General features: G+C 37.5%; 3 protein-coding genes across 11 annotated transcripts; 1 reads left to right on the top strand and 2 right to left on the bottom strand.

Moving 5' to 3' along the window:
- The first annotated feature begins 182 nt into the window (after window positions 1-182).
- LOC111778590 (protein WHAT'S THIS FACTOR 1 homolog, chloroplastic) lies at window positions 183-2,113 on the top strand. The gene has a single exon (XM_023658505.2). The coding sequence runs from the start codon at window positions 366-368 to the stop codon at window positions 1,905-1,907; it is 1,542 nt and encodes a 513-aa protein (XP_023514273.2). The 5' UTR covers window positions 183-365; the 3' UTR covers window positions 1,908-2,113.
- A 323-nt stretch (window positions 2,114-2,436) lies between these two features.
- Window positions 2,437-3,983, bottom strand: RCAR1 (regulatory component of ABA receptor 1). Its single transcript, XM_023658811.2, has 3 exons — window positions 3,776-3,983; window positions 3,369-3,587; window positions 2,437-3,088 (listed from the first exon to the last, which is right to left on the bottom strand). Exons 1-3 carry the CDS (start codon window positions 3,872-3,874, stop codon window positions 2,861-2,863), a joined length of 546 nt encoding a protein of 181 aa, XP_023514579.2. The 5' UTR covers window positions 3,875-3,983; the 3' UTR covers window positions 2,437-2,860.
- A 1,480-nt stretch (window positions 3,984-5,463) lies between these two features.
- Window positions 5,464-14,503, bottom strand: LOC111778322 (uncharacterized). 9 transcript variants are annotated; one of them, XM_087118903.1, is made up of 10 exons: window positions 14,026-14,501; window positions 13,815-13,892; window positions 13,367-13,715; window positions 12,367-12,555; window positions 11,338-11,430; window positions 11,022-11,204; window positions 10,804-10,906; window positions 10,532-10,717; window positions 7,192-9,647; window positions 5,464-6,845 (listed from the first exon to the last, which is right to left on the bottom strand). In XM_087118903.1, the coding sequence occupies exons 3-10, from the start codon at window positions 13,634-13,636 to the stop codon at window positions 6,258-6,260; spliced, it is 4,068 nt and encodes a 1,355-aa protein (XP_086975029.1). In that variant the 5' UTR covers window positions 13,637-13,715; window positions 13,815-13,892; window positions 14,026-14,501; the 3' UTR covers window positions 5,464-6,257. The 9 variants fall into 9 exon arrangements, with proteins under 9 accessions (XP_086975029.1, XP_086975030.1, XP_086975026.1 ...); XM_087118904.1 differs by having other exon boundaries at window positions 13,367-13,669; XM_087118900.1 differs by having other exon boundaries at window positions 13,815-14,501.
- Between the last annotated feature and the right edge of the window lie 2,054 nt (window positions 14,504-16,557).

Raw genomic sequence — 16,557 nt, 5'->3', positions numbered from 1 at the left:
CTCTTAACTATATAGACATGAAATTTAATTTTATATTTAAAAGAGAATAATTAAATTTATAATTAAAAAACCTTTAAATTAGCGAAAGATACTAAATTTATAGTGTTAAAATATTTAATTTAAAATAATATTTTTTTAAAAAAAATAATTTGTTGAAAAAGGAAAAATTAAGAAGTGGATATACAGATATCTTTGTTGCCCGGTTGCGCCCATGAAAAAATCTCTGCGAATTTGAAGAAAGGGGTTTCTCCTTCAAGATAAACCCTAATCCGTTCCTTTCAATTCGCTCGAGCTGAGCAGGTGAGTTAATCTTTATTGTTCTTCTTTATTTCTTGTCTCATAGAATCAATTGATAGCTCCAGTTTATGGATTCCATGGTACTTTTTTATTCGCCCAAAGCTTCGTTATCCATGTCCATACCTTTCGTTCTTCCGCATAGAGCTTATTTCTTTGAGAATCCTTCTTTGTCTGTTAAATCGGAATTTTGGGGGAAGAACTTGGATTTGCGGCACAGAAATGATGGTTTCTTAGGTAGTGATTTAAGAAAATCTCGTGTTCCTTTTCAACCGATTAGAGCTATTGTGAAACGGAGGAAAGAGCTTCCGTTCGATAATGTTATACAGAGGGATAAGAAGCTGAAGTTAGTTATGAGGATTAGGAAGATTCTAGTTCAACATCCTGATAGAGTTATGTCGCTTAAGGAATTAGGTAAATTCAGGAGAGATTTGGGTCTGGAGAAAAAGAGGAGGCTAATTGCTTTGTTGAAGAAGTTCCCTGCAGTGTTTGAGGTTGTGGAAGAAGGGGCATTTTCGTTAAAAGTCAAGTTAACGGCGGAGGCCGAAAGGTTGTATTTGGAGGAGTTGAAGATCAGGAATGAGATGGAAGGCTTGTTGGTTATTAAGCTGAGGAAGCTACTGATGATGTCGGTTGATAAACGGATATTGTTGGAGAAGATTGCTCATTTGAGGACTGATTTTGGTCTTCCTTTAGAGTTTCGTGAAACGATTTGTCACGGTTATCCTCAGTACTTTAGAGTTGTAGCAACAGGGCGTGGTCCAGCCCTCGAATTGACTCACTGGGATCCTGAACTTGCAGTTTCTGCATCAGAGTTGGCAGAAGAGGAAAACCGAGCTATAGAGTTGGAAGAGAAGAATTTGATTATTGACCGACCGCTGAAGTTTAATCGTGTGAAGCTACCCAAGGGACTTAACGTCTCAAAGAGTGAAATGAGGAGAATTTGTCAGTTTAGGGACATTCCTTACATCTCTCCCTATTCTGATTTCTCGGGGCTTAAGGCAGGTACGCCCGAGAAAGAGAAACACGCTTGCGGGGTTGTTCATGAGATTTTAAGCCTCACACTTGAGAAGAGAACTCTAGTGGATCATCTCACTCATTTCCGAGAAGAGTTTAGATTCTCCCAGCAGTTGAGGGGGATGCTAATAAGGCATCCCGATATGTTTTACGTCTCACTGAAAGGGGATAGAGATTCGGTCTTCCTCAGAGAAGCATATCGTAATTCTCAGTTGATCGACAAAGATCGGTTACTAATCATAAAGGAGAAACTCCGAGCTCTTGTTGCTGTTCCTCGAATCCGAGGCAGAGGAGCACTCAAAAACGACACAGATGGGGGAGATGATCAGCCAGATTATATGAGTGGTGACGAGTCATCTGATATCGATAACCTTTTGGACGATGACGATGAATTTGACGACAATGAGGATGGAGCTTTTGAGGATAACTGGAGTGATGAAGAAGATGATACCCCACCGAGTTTCAATGGAGATCGAGATGGCGAATCCATAAATATTGAAGCAAGGAAGCAAAGGCAGGTCGATAACTCGCAAAAGCTCGATCAGAGTCTTCTTTCTCCCGTATTACCTGATGGACGGCCCCGAGAAAGATGGTGAGAGGTATAAACTTGTCTATTTTGTAGTACACTCCTAGAAATCTTTAGGGATTGGATTCATGAATGTGCTCTGCTGTGCAGTAACTATGGTTTCTGTTCAAAAATAGCAATGAAAGCTTTTCTCAAATCACGTTTATGTCAAATAGATAAGAGAACGAGATAATGTATAAGTCCTTTAGTTTTAGCTCAAGATCCACAAGTTTTCAAGCCTCGAGTAGTCATGGTTGGATTATAGATATATCGCTCGTTAATGCTTACTATATAATTTGGTCGTTTTACTCGAATTTTTGTTAAAAGAAAAAAAAAAAACAATTCCCTTAATACTATCTACGCCGAGTCGAAAGATTTGTCCTTTCTCAACCTCACCACTTTCTCTTATCATAGGTTATTTGCCGATATAAGCTTTCTTAACCGACCTATAATTCTTTCTAGAGGAACAAAGTTTACCATTCATCTTAAACTTCCCGTTCAACCAACTCTTTCTTGGCTTAGCATAAGTTCTTCACCGAATAAGATAGATGCATCATAAGTTAAAGCAAAGTAATTGGCTTAGCATCTCAAAGTTCTATGTTATATACACAACACCACAAGTATCCATACACTGACCAAAGCATTTCTATACTATAACACCTCGAGTATCCATATACTAACCAAGACATTTCTATACTATCCATATATATCTATATCTATATCTATGACGATAGTATATCCATATATATCTATATCTATATCTGTATCTATATCTATAACAACGAAAGCAAAACAGAACTCCACGTTTCCAGTTTTGGGAGTTCCACCGACTCACAAGAACAAAAACATGAGACACTACCCTAGAATTGAGGTAATATATGAAAACAAAATCAGAAGAGGATACTGGGCGAGTCTCCAATGAGACGACAAATCCATAGTGACAGAAAAATCGATTGGAAGGGCTTTCATCCCTTTTGTTTTTGCTTATATACAACATTGAGGAATCGGTTCGGCTGCATCCTGCAGCACGGCCATCCTCTCGGAGACGTCGGCCAGTGATTTGAGGTTGCAGGTTATTAAGGAATGGACAAAGAAACATGTCTCCTCCTTGGTGTTCCCCTCGGGCACATCCACGACAAATGACTGGACTACTAACGTTCCCGGCCTTCCATCGATGATTTCGGGATGTACAGTGATAATCGAAGCATAGTTCTGCAAAGAATTCAGAATCTCTCAAGCATATTAATTTTCAGATGTTCTGAACTTGTTACATAACTTGCATTAGTATTTGAAATATCAGTGATAATCGAGTTTATACTAGAAAAGAAGATCATGTGTTTGAGAACCATCAATGTCAATTCCTTCTCAATTATCTTTAGCACTTACTCGTCAATTCCTTATCAGTTCAACAGGGGAGTTTAGAACATCTACCAAACAAATTTATGAAAAGCAACCGCTAAAAGAAGAAATTAAGAACAAAAGAGAGCAATACCTTGAGCCTGTGATCGCCACCAACAATCTTGACACCAAGAATATGTTCATCATCATCAAGAAGCTCCAACCTCTCAGTGCTGGTAGTAGCAGGAAGCCCAGATTTAACATTAACTTCTCTAAGACTCCCAATTCCAAGGTTATCGCCTCTAACCACACACCGACTCACAAAAGGCTTGTACCTCTGCGGCCGATCGAAGCTCCTCACCAACGACCATACCTAACAAATCAACAACAAAATTTACAAACAAATCACGTTTTCATTTTCCTTCATCGAAAATGAAATAGTTGACAGAAATTGGGGAAAGTGCTGAATCTACGACCTAAAAACACAAATCTAGGAATAAGGATGGGCAAGAAACAGAAACAAATTGAAATTGAGATGAAAAAGACGGAGGATCGACGTACGAGGTGAACAGGAGCTTTGATGTGCTTGAAAACGGCGGAGGAGCACTGGTTTCCTGCCGGATTATGTCTGTGGTGGCTCTGAATGTACTGCGACTCCATGGATTTGGGTTGAAGATGATAGCGAGAAAAATGGGTGAAGGAGAAGGTTGAAGAAGCAGAGAAGTCTGACTTTTTTCGCCTACCCAATGCTCTGCCGACAAATTCACCCCTATTTATTATTTTTTTAATTTCATATTTAAATTATATAAATTTAGTTAGTATATTTTTAATTTATATTGAATTAACTTATTCATAGTTTGAAATTTTATTAAATTCATTCAAGAAAATTTCATTTTTTTATAGCTTAAATGAATTCAATAAAAGAGTTTGAGGTCGAGGCGAACAATGGGTTAGATATTTTCTCATTTGGGATCTCGTGTGGTCTTCTATTGCTTTTACGTCGACAACTCTTTTTTTTTTTTTTTTTTTTAATTTATTGTTTAACGCGTTATTCTTGTAATAAAAAGTTTTCATTTAAGCATTCGATAATACTTCATTTAGGTAAAGTATGACGGTGATCTCAACTTCGATAGGTGCAAGCATTGGAATATAATTTTTTTTTTTTTTTTTTTTTATCTGAGATTTAAGATTTTACCTTATATGGTTGGGGACAGGACATGATCATATGGGTGCGGCATTGGAAATAGATGGAACATAAAAGATTTAGTGGTGCCACGTGTTTGATTATTTATTGCCACGTGATGTTCAAAATCTACGTGGAGGAAGGTCATTGGGCCATTTCATTTACTCAAGGACACAAGTTATATTAATCATAGCCCCTTTATGTTATGTGTACTGTTAACAGTTGAACATACTGTTGACTAACATACTGTTGACTCTAAAACATACTGTTGACTCTGTTCTCTAGAACTATTGAACAGTTGACTCTATTCTCTAGACTATTGAATAGTTGACTCTATTCTCTAGAACGGTGAACATACGGTTGACTCTGTTCTATTGAACATACCCTAATAGAATTGTTGGACGGTTGACTCTGTTCTATTGAACATACCCTAATAGAATTGTTGGACGGTTGACTCTGTTCTATTGAACATACCCTAATAGAATTGTTGGACGGTTGACTCTGTTCTCTAGAATGGTTGAACATACCCTAATAGAACTGTTGGACAGTTGACTCTATTCTCTAGCATGGTTGACTCTATTCTCTAGCATGGTTACTCTATTCTCTAGCATGGTTGAACAGTCAGTTGACTCTATTCTCTAGCATGGTTGAACAGTCAGTTGACTCTATTCTCTAGCATGGTTGAACAGTCAGTTGACTCTATTCTCTAGCATGGTTACTCTATTCTCTAGCATGGTTGAACAGTCAGTTGACTCTATTCTCTAGCATGGTTGAACAGTCAGTTGACTCTATTCTCTAGCATGGTTGAACAGTCAGTTGACTCTATTCTCTAGAACTGTTGAACAGTCAGTTGACTCTATTCTCTAAATCCGTTGAACATAGACCTTAGTTGACTTACTTGAGAGTTTTCAAAATACTTGTAGAAACTTAAGTTTAGTTGGTTGACTTTCACCTAAGTTTTAGTTGACTTACCTGAGAGGCCAAAGTATGACTAACATAAACCTAAGTTTAATGGGTTGACGACAAACTGAGAAGAGCATAAAACGATAAATTTAGACAAAAAGGATGTTTGAATGCTGCTGCTGCTGCTATCATTACTATTCTGTCAAAGTCAAAGTCAAAGTCAAAGTCATGTGCAAAAAGGAAGGAGTTTGTAAAACAGGTAACAAAGTGAAGACTCTAAATTGGCAGTCCTAATGTAATGTATTTTTTTTTTGACAGTGACAGAACTCCCAAGGAAACAAATCGTGTTGTAATGACATGGATTTCTACATTCTACCTTCATTAATCGAGCATCATCTTCTTCGTCTTCGTCTTCTACTCGCCCGACACCCACGACCTCCTTCCTTCACCTGCCACTTTTCTGTCTCTCTAAATGGGATGGATTTCGCTCTTTAATATACATACAAACTACCGTGCGCCATTGGTTTCTCCATGAGAATTTTTTTTTTTTTGACCCGGAAGATGCTTCACTCGACAAGCCGAGTAAGAACGAGCTTTCAGAGACCTCGTCCACTTGTCGACACCTACCTCAGTTCAAAATGCAATAGGCAGGCAGATCAGATCACCCTCAGCTCGACCAAAAGTTCCTCTTTGATATATTTATTTGCCAAAACAAAACAAGGGAGAATCCCCAAATGTGGATGCCCTTGGAGGAAAAACAGTGCAAAGGGTAGGGGGTTCCTGATGCGCATTGCTCGTATCGGCGGTGCACGGCTATGGCTCCTGAGATGCTGCAAGCTGCAAGTAGAATCAAAGAACGCAACCAACACAGCTCGACAGTCATGTCATACCTTCTTTTTCAGTTGATGCTTTCCTATCTTGGAAAATAGTTCGGTCGTGAAGGAAATTGAGCTAAGGCTACCTTGGTAGACGAGGCGAAGGAGGTTCTTCGAGAGGAGTACGTTGATTCGAGCTACCATGAAACCTTTGATCCTCAAATGCTCTACTCATTCTGCCTCCTTCATTCATTTGAGGCATTTCGTTTACGTTGGAAAAACCTACAGGTCCAAGAGATCCAAACTCAAGCTGTTCTGCAGGTGAGCCATACCCACCATTATGATCCAACGGATAAAACATCACAACAGAGGGCATAGAAGGTCCATTAGAGGACACCACGCCAGGATTCATGCCTGGCAGTGGATACATGCCATAAGTCATACTAGTAGTACCACCCTGTGTGGAGTTCGGACGGAGCGGACCATTCTGGGAAGGATAAGTCATGGAATCATGTCTATGTGAGCTCCATGCTCTTTCAGCTCGATTCTCACTTGAAGACAAGCGGTCTAACCTGGAATTCGGCTTGTCAACTTGACCACGGCGACTAGAGCCTCGTGGTTTTGGATTGATGTTCAAGTTCCCTTCTCTTTCACCATGACTATCACTTCTATCGTAGCTATAGTTTCCTCGTCTAGAATTTGACGAATGTCGTTCCCGTGCTGAGGCCTTCTAGAAAAATTAAAAGAAGCGAAGTAAAAATCTCGAAAAGGAAGAATAGCATGCTAGGTATAACTCAAACCATTCAAGAAGGCAAGGAACCACCTAACCAGTACAAACAATTGAACAGCAAACATAGTGCAGGAACAAAAATGCAGAAATTTTCAGCCAGAGAAAAGGGAAACAAAAGAAAAACATGAAACAAACAAGTAGTAATTAAAGTTGTCTTCCTAGTTTGTTTCTAAATGAACTTATTCGATATAACAATAGGAACGAAACGGGGTAGGTGTACTCGAAGAAACTGTTCATATAACAGCTGAACCAAACAAATCATTAAACAAGGGAAGAAGTTTCTTACAGGAGTTGGCAAGTATGTTCCGGTCCCACTGCGATGTCTCGGCATTTCATCAATGTAATGCTGATATATATTCGGCCTGTTAGAAACGGACTGGAGAGGAGCAACAGGAACTAAACGAGACCCATAACCCAGAGTAAATAAGTTCATGTTGGCTGAAAGAGGTCTTCCAGGACCATCCCATGGAAAACGACCCTGTAGGTAGACAGGAGGTACGACTACAGGTGAAGGATAAATCACAGGTGAAGGATGCCGAGAGCTCTGGCAAAACCGCCCGTATTGTAAATTTTGCCAATGACTTGCGAAATCACTGTTAAGAATGTCATATTTGGGATCTGAAGATTCAGTAGAGGAAGACCCTTTCACAGGATTAGAGATGGTTAAAACATCAGGCTTATTATGTCCTTCGGAATCGGTATTCTGAGCCGAATCAACATTATCCAAGGATTCCTCCTCGCTGAAATGACTAGTTGAAGCATCCGAAGTTCCCGTCTCTGATGGAATATTATAAACTGGAAGCATTGTAACAAACGGAACGGGCGGCCCTGTAGGATAAAAGGCAAAAGGAACCACCCCAGAATTGTCCCCAGCTCTTTGTCTAGAACCTTGGCCCAAGAGCATTGGAGAAAATGGTATTAGTGGATCTGACCCAGGAGTATGGGGTGGTTCAAGTCCAGCTATTTGATGCCTTGTAGCATGCATGGATGCAGCCATTGATTGAGGTCCACCGCTTATTTCAACCATTTCGCTACCTATAGTTGGTAGGTGATTCCAATCTTTGCTATCTTCATCAGTCGCGATAGATGAATGTTCAGAAACATTTTTTCCTTTCCCATAAGAGGATGACAGCTCAGAGGTATTCGATTTCCATCCCCGTTTCTCCCTAGATGATTTTGAGGCTCTTGAAGGCAACTCGTCCCAAGAACTTTCGGTGGTGGTCTTATTTCTTAGGCCACTAGATTGTGCGGGAGTGGTCAATGGCCTAAAGGACGATGGTTTGTCATCATAACCTGCTTCATTCTCTCGGTCATCTTGATAAGCATTAGCATTAACATTCCCATCCTTCATTGCCACTCGATTTTCTTTCGCATGCTTTTTATGGGGAACAGTAGTACTGCCAGATGCTGACATTCGAGACGAAGGAACATAGTTAAGACCTCCAGAAGTTGACTGCTGTTTATCTTCTGTCTGAGACACTTCGAATCCCTCGTTGTCCTGATCGAACCCCACAGTAGAACTTCTATCTTGCTCATGCCAAAAGTCTTGATCACCCTCTCGTGAATTAATTTCTACAGAACTAAAATTTTCATTGCCCGAGTCAATGCCATCTTCTGAACTTGTTAATCCCATGCCAGGGAAATACTGAGTCAATGGAGAAGGAACAAAACCTTGTGGGAAATGCATATTTGTGCCCCAAGGAGTCTCAATCAAGGGAATATTGGTGGGAACCATACCTCCCAAGCTCCTAGGAGCGTACCCCATAGGGGCTAAAACAGAAGAAGGTAATGGAAGAGGTAGGTGACCTGCCGCCAAGTTCAGTGGCAGATGAACATGTCCATTAAAATTAAGGGCCGAAGATGAAGCCATCAAGTTAACAAGATCTTGCTCCTCTTGATGCATCGCCAATGTCCCAGAAATAGAAGCAAAATCCTCACCAACAGTCCCTGGGCCAGACTCATTCTGGAAACTATTCGAACCAAAATTGGAATCACTAGCAGCATCAATGCTCTGACGGGATGGGATATGTCTAACCGTAGAAGGATCGTCGGTCAAAGACCTCAAGTGGTTTTCCACATTATCAGATTCTAGGTTCTTCCTCCTGCTGGCATCTGTTCTGTTAGAATGGGTTTTTCCACTTTCAGGAACTCTGTTACGCCTTGATGGAGATGAAACTTCACAGTAGGTGTCGGTAAGCTCTGGGCTAGAACGTGTCCTCGCAAACAGAAACCTTCCCTGTACATCATTCACAAGGTTCTCGGGTTTGGAATATCTCTGACTTCTATCTATAACGTTACCATGGTTGTAGTTCGTTTCTTTCCTACTAAGATCAGAGGACCTTGAGTTGTTTGAGCTGCCAGAACTCCTTTGTGCTTGATTACGAGAAGTTGTAGTAGCGTCATTTCTAGCTGCATTTTCCGTGGGAGAATTACCTTGAAGGGAGTACACAGTATGAGAGCCACGCGACCAAACATCTTGGGTTTCACGACCAGAAAAGTTTTCATTTCTTTTGCTGTTTGATTTATTTCTGAGATTCAAAGAACCATAAGAATGCTCTGATAATCTCCCGTACTTCAACTCGGTCTTTGGAACATCCGGACGTTGACCACTGCCATGTCTCTCCCACGTATTCAAAAAAAATTGGTTCAATTCTAAAAGGATGTCTTCTCTGGGGCATTCAAACAATCGTGCCAATCTTTTAGCTCCAAATGCAAATGCACTGCGTATCCTGAAGAAGTTACCTGGGAAACACATGTACCACAACTGAGGTTGATGCCAGCAGTTACAAAAACAAAGCAAGCAGCAGAAGAACCATGCATTTCTATAATAAACATGAAGCACTTAAGCAAAAAAATAGTTCATAAATCCATTCACCACAAAAATGGTTATGAGTGCATCCAATCATCATACAAACTCATAAAGAATATTGCTTGTTCATTGAAAGGACACTCTATAATTAACTATCAAAGCCAAATACATACAAAACTAGCAACCATATGTTAGGCTAACAATAGTCGAAATATATAAAAAAAAAATCATTATGAAAGATCACATGCATATATGCAAGGGAGGTGGAAAGCACGATTTCGTGGTACTATGTGTAGAAGAGAGAAGTCAACTTCTCAAATTAGTCTAGCAAGTTCGGTATGGCGCATTGTTCACCCTAATCTTTATAATTATCATTGATATGTATAACAGTTCGGTATAACAATCCAATCATTGATACGTATGATAATATGGAACCCTTTCTATAATGTTCCGAGTCCTGGATGATTCACATCCTCTTAGGGCTTAAGACTTTCTGCACCCACCAACTGCTCCAATGTAAGATTCCAAGTTGTTGAACAGATAACGGTAAAAAGAATCGTCTTTTACGCAGAAGTAAAAAAGATGTGTTATTGAAAAACAGTGGAGCCTGGTCGAGTCAAAACCAAACAATTGGAACACTAAAAATTATGAGTAGTAATGAGGTTAAGCCACAGTCAATTAACATTAATCAATAACAATTAAGACCAAAAATACAAGCCTACCATTCTTATCCTCATTTTAATGCCTAGAAATACCAACTCTCTCTCTCGGTGAGCAACTAGCTTACTACGAGAAATAATGATTTAGAAGTTCGTACCTTTGCTTACACTACGCCCAAGGTTGTTGTTTACACGCAAAGGATCTATTACATTAAAATATTTAGAAACAAAAGGCTGCCCTTGATTCTCGTGGCCCCCAGGAAAAACAGCATATACCGAACTGCATGCTTCAAGAAATAACTTGCTGAGAAGTAAATCTCCACCATCTCTACGCGGAGGTTCAGCTGTAAAAATCTCAAACACATTAATGAGTGATATACCTATCAATAGAATAACTATTAATTTATCATAAACTTCAATTACAATGTACCTGTCACGTCTGGGAGGGAACTAATAGGTACAGGACCCCATAGGCTAACACAAAAATTATCCCAGTCAAACTTGCTAAAGAACTCCAAAAAGCGATAAAGGACCTGAAACGCCAAAGAAACACTTGCACAGATTGGTAAATGAATAAAACCTACAAATCGAATGATTGGTAAATGAATAAAACCTACAAATCGAATGACAGAATAAAAGAGTAGTAACCTCTAGGGGACCAGCAAAGGGATTGTTAAACACATGAAATATGTAGAGGACCAAGGTTTCCAAAGCATAAGTAGATATAAGCCCATGGTGTGCACCCAATATTCGACTTTCATAATAACACCATGCTTTGATCAGTATAATGCTTCGCTTGAACAAGTGGCTTTGGTTTATTAAATGGTCAACCTACAAAACCGGAACACATATATGAGAAGTTGAAGATATGATGATAATCCTCAATCGTCACGCTACAGCATTTTTATAAGTTATAGCTGATGAAAGGGCTTAAGGGCACGGTCAATGAGGAAGCACCACTCACCTCCTCCAGGAAACAAAGTGTGCACAATCCACCAAGCTGGTCAAATGAGATGTCTACAACTATATTTTCCACAAGGCACTTGATTATCTTAACCTGCAAAACGTATAGAAGTAACATAAGACATTAACGTTATAATTCATGTGAAATACCATCCAGCGTCAAAAGTGTATTCATAGTAGTAACAATATATAATCACGCGTGGAAGCTAGCTAATCAGAAAACGATTATAAACTGTTACTTTAAAACTAATAGTTACAGGAAATAGAGAAGAACTTCAAAATTTTAAAAATAGCTCAATGTACATCCATGAACACCATGGTTTAACAACATACAAAAGGCAAACATGAAAACACCCTCTTAACACATGTTCACGAAAGCCAAACATGCCAGAACATCAGCAGAATCATCTTCAGCATCTGCTAAGTAACGAAATATGATAATTGAACATTCGATAGTAAATCAACATTAAGCCATAAATCGAGTTACATGGACATCCTTCTGAAATGTGAAAGATTATGCAGAATAATTAATTTAAGACTCTGAAAGAAACGAAACAACAAAGTATAAGTATTAAATGACTGACCAATAACTATTCCCTGTTTCTTATTAAATCGTTAAACTTTCTTCCACTGAGATTATTTCATCAGCAGTAGGGATAAAATAAAATTGTTTAAAAATGTGTTTTAGACGAGGACAAGCACAAGAAAACTGCATGCTTGGACAAGCCTACTCGAACAATCTTAACAGATTCCGATTTGATACATCAACATATTCAGACATTACAACAATGTTGGACTAACGCTATTTCCGAAGTACTTAGTTGAACTATCATAATTTAATGCGAAACCAATTAATACTTTAATCTTTTAGAAGGCTGGAAATACCTTATGGTGTTCTAAAAACTACATAAATGTATTCTGCTGGTTCTATGAAAAATTCAATAGTAATAAAAAACAGTTGGAGGTAGACAAGAAATTAAATACTAAAATAAATCCATGAGAGGTAAATACTGAAGTGAGAGGGATGTACCTCAGCTTTAATGTATTGAACTTCTTTTACACGAAATTCAGCATTCTCATTCTTCTCCTCACTCTCAAGCATATCCCGAACCTGATGAGCCCATGTCTCCTTCAAATTGTGATTCCGGCTAAATGCTGTTAGGTCAATATCTCCATCAGGCAAATATGTTTTCAAGGGAACCGACCCAAATGTGAAGACCTGCACGTTTTAGTCATAATTTGAGCAAAAATAACAGTTGAACAGAAAAAATTACATTCCGTAAAAATTTTGCAATTATGAATAACCGTGGAAATAAATCCCTAACGTGCACAACACAATGTAACCCAACTACTCAAACTTTTTTTGTTAGATAAGCCATGAATTCAACAAGAAAAACATAGCTAAGATGAGGATAGAAACGCAAGACACCTGTCCACCAAGGTCAAGAAGATTATATAAATTCTTCGCCAATTAGCTCGAGTAAAAAAAAAAAAAGTGATCGTGGAAACTCGATTATCCATCATCAAAATCAAATACAAAATCACTCATTACCCAAGTGCATCTGTTTTTGAAGTTTAAATATAGTAGTAGAGTTCATTTTCTTTTCCTGAAATACAAAATGAAATCATTCCTTTGTTTCATCTTGTACAGCAAGTTGTTACAACACCAGCCCATTTGACTTGAAGATGAACTGATAACCAAGACTAGTAAAAAAAACAGAGCAAGTGCAACCATATTTGTTCATAATGGCTTCTACATATTATAATGTTAATGACAATTGGTAAGATCACAGCATCATTTTTATGAACTGAACTATATTATAAAAGGTAGTGATGCACTAGGCACAGATAAACATTTCAAAAATATAACTAAATAAGATGTTTGAACACAATGGCTAGCGATCTTTGATCAGCATATGGATATTGACAAACAAACTACTAATAACGAGTACTTATCACACACATTCAAAAAAGTGATGGACTACAGAGCACATTAACCATAAGAGACGCTTAACCACATTTCCATATACCGAACAACAAACTGGGGTTTTTAGATGCCATTGCACCTGGCAAGGGAAGCATTTCATGATCAGTCGTTGCACATAGTCTGCAACGGCATTTCGCCGGTCTTCGGCGGGAGGATTGGGCTGAATGCAGGCAATTAGCTCGGCGGTTCGGGCCTCCGCCTTCGACCATCTGTCTGAATCAAGAACGCGCATGACTGTAGCTGCCTCATCGGGCAATAAACCGTTGGGCAATAGCCCACTTGGTGGCTGTGCCCACCCCTCATGTTCGCCCATGCAAGCCTAGACTTTCCCACAACTCAATTAACTCTACGACAATTAGACCGCCACAAAGAAGAGATTATATTTCTTCCTCCTTAATCCAAAAACAAACCAAACAACAAGCAGAAAATAAAAACACTAAGAGAGGAGTAGCTAACTAAAAAGAGATTGAAATTAAAGAATTTCCCCAAACCTTTTGATTAGGCTGTTAACAGTCAAAAATGAAACTTCGAGTAGTCGATAAACCAAACGCGATACAACTCCTTCCCCCCTGCGGATTCGTTCGCGTTTGAAGTTAAAAATTGCCAAAAGCATAATCAATCCGAACAAGCATACAACAATCCTGAACGAAAATTTCAGGATCCCCAAGTTAAAAAATCAAATTTCCCAGAAGAAAAACATACCCAATAGAAAAGAAGAGAAACCAAGAAGACACCCAAATCTAATCTAGCCACGAGGAAGAAGATGAAACCCTAGGAAATGGATGCCACAAATGGAAACCCTAGAAGGAGTTAACAAAAGGGGCGGTGTAATTTGAAACCCCAAAACACAAAAACAAATCCAATCCCAAAAATGTCGGAACTGTCGGCGAATCAGAAATGAAGGTCAGAAGAACTCAGAAGGGTTGGAAGATAAAGAAGAAACAAGAAAGTTGGGGCACAAAGTAGCGGGAAATGAATGCTGAAGAAGGGCGGATCAAACACAGGAAGATTAACAACAACAAACAAAACAAAACAAAAACAAAAAGAAAAAAAAAAAAAAAAAAAAAAAAGGGTTTGTGAGAACGAAGAGATAAAAGAGAAAGAAAGCAAAAGAAGGGAATCAATCAGAGATTGTGAGTTGGGGAATTGGAATATGGGATTGAAGAGAGAATGCCATAAAACAACGGTTTTGACGTCGGAGGATGATTGTAAATTTCAGGTTTTCCCCCCAAAAAAAAATATATATATATATAATTTTGTAATTTTTTCTATTATTTACTCTTACAAACAAAAAATATATTTTCAAATTTAAAGACAGATTCAATGTTTAAAAGTAAATAAATAAAAGTTTGAATAAACGACTCGAATAACTTAAACCGACCTAACTCGTAAACTTTATATCGTAACGGAATTGCTTTATCGATCAGTTCAGAGTTTATTAGGTTTGCAGTTTAAAGGAAATCTTTGATTCGAGACGATTTACCTCGTTCAAAAAAGAAATAGTTCAACCCAAATCTCGTGATAATTCGAATAATTTAGTTGGGTCTGAAAAATGTCACAACTCAACCCAATTCAACACGGACGCCCGATCCATTTATATTTGTGGCCCATTGATTCTAATTTGTTGGGTCATAAAAGGTTATTTATTTATTTATTTATTTATTATTTATGATTTGTTTTATACGCAAACATTTAGGTATTTAACTGTTATGTGCTAACTAAATATATATTAAATATTAAGGTTCATTAATTATATTCTATAATTAGTCATATATTTTTAAATTTTGAGATATCTTATGATGCACTTTGTTGTGTTATAATAATATATTATCATTATTGGATGCATTTAATAATTGACAACAATTTTATAATATAATATACTTAAGATAAAGTTTTTATGCCATTTATTTGGAATTAGTTATCTCATTAACTTTTTTATTATAAGAAAAATAAAATTCCATTTTATAAATATGTGAGAAAACTCCTAATTATAGGCTTTTATACTTTTAAACTTTATATTCAAATTTATAAATGTTCAAACTCATTTTATAAATTAATATTTATAATATCGTGTATTCGATTAATATTTATGGATAAGTTTAAACAATTTTAAAAATATAAAAATCAATTTTTTAAAAATAATTCAATATTTTAATAATAAATTTTGAGAAATTGAATTTAAAACAAACATCGACATTAAATAACAATGTTTAGTTAATGCTCCTACTATGGTAGGGATTTTTGAATAAATTATGAACGAGTTAATAAAATTTAATACAAATAAATAACTAATTGATTATAATAATAAATAATAATTAATTTTAATTATTGAAAAAATAATTGTACTCGTGAGTAAAAAGAAATCATTTATTTAATATTTTTTAGTTAAATAAATTAAATATGTACTTAAATAAATTATTTTTTTTATTTATTATAATAAATAAATAAATTATAATAATTTTGTTAAATTAATATTAACCCATAGATTTCCATAGATGGATGCCTAATAAATTTTTTTAGTAGCATCCATTTTTAAATTATAATTTTTCAAAATATATATTGAAATCTGGTTGAAAATTTAATTTCAATATTTAAAAATAAATAAATAGTTATTTTATGATAACCCATTGAATGTCATCAAAATTCAAAACCATTTTTTACTACCGAAGTATTTATGTATGGGTTCCATATAAATATATTGATTTAGGTTTGAGTCATTAGATGAATACGATTTTCCACAATAGTATGATATCGTGTACTTTAAGCATATGCTTTCATGGTTTTGTTTTAGGTTTCCCCAAAAGGCTACATACAAAGGGGGTGAATTTATCTGCTAGCGGTAGGCTTGGGTCGTTACAAATGGTATCAGAGCCAGACATCGGACAATGTGCCAGCCTTCTCGCTGTTCTCGAAAGGGGGTAGACACGAGGCGGTGTGCCAGTAAGAACGCTGGGCCCCAAAGGAAGGTGGATTTAGGGGCAATCTCACATCGATTGGAGGAAGGAAAGAGTGCCAGCGAGGACATTGAGCCCCGAAGGGGGGTGGATTGTGATGTCCCACATTAGTTGGGGAAGAGAGAACAAATCAAAGGTGTAGAAACTTTCCCCTAGCAGACCCATTTTAAAGCCTTAAGGGAAGCCCGAAAGGGAAAGCCCAAATAAGACAATATCTGCTAGCGGTGGGCGTGAGTCGTTACAATAAACCCATGATCATTTCCTAAATTAGCCGATGTGA

Source organism: Cucurbita pepo, chromosome 17 (genome assembly GCF_057944985.1).
Source record: "Cucurbita pepo subsp. pepo isolate OVF chromosome 17, ASM5794498v1, whole genome shotgun sequence".
NCBI classification, from domain to species: domain Eukaryota; kingdom Viridiplantae; phylum Streptophyta; class Magnoliopsida; order Cucurbitales; family Cucurbitaceae; genus Cucurbita; species Cucurbita pepo.
The sequence above is the reverse complement of the archived record's forward strand: the minus strand, read 5'-3'. Positions and strand labels throughout refer to the sequence as shown.

Bases quoted from the DNA above. Each gene is read 5' to 3' on its own strand.
- LOC111778590 (XM_023658505.2), top strand. From the start codon at position 366: ATGGATTCCATGGTACTTTTTTATTCGCCCAAAGCTTCGTTATCCATG.
- LOC111778322 (XM_087118900.1), bottom strand. From the start codon at position 13,636: ATGGGCGAACATGAGGGGTGGGCACAGCCACCAAGTGGGCTATTGCCC. The intron at 12,556-13,366 runs GTATATGGAAAT...TAAAACGTGCAG, and splicing joins AAACCCCAGTTTGTTGTTCG to GTCTTCACATTTGGGTCGGT. The intron at 10,907-11,021 runs GTTACTACTCTT...TTGGCGTTTCAG, and splicing joins CCTTTGCTGGTCCCCTAGAG to GTCCTTTATCGCTTTTTGGA.
- RCAR1 (XM_023658811.2), bottom strand. From the start codon at position 3,874: ATGGAGTCGCAGTACATTCAGAGCCACCACAGACATAATCCGGCAGGA. The intron at 3,588-3,775 runs GTACGTCGATCC...TTGATTTGTTAG, and splicing joins TCAAAGCTCCTGTTCACCTC to GTATGGTCGTTGGTGAGGAG. The intron at 3,089-3,368 runs GTATTGCTCTCT...AATTCTTTGCAG, and splicing joins GTGGCGATCACAGGCTCAAG to AACTATGCTTCGATTATCAC.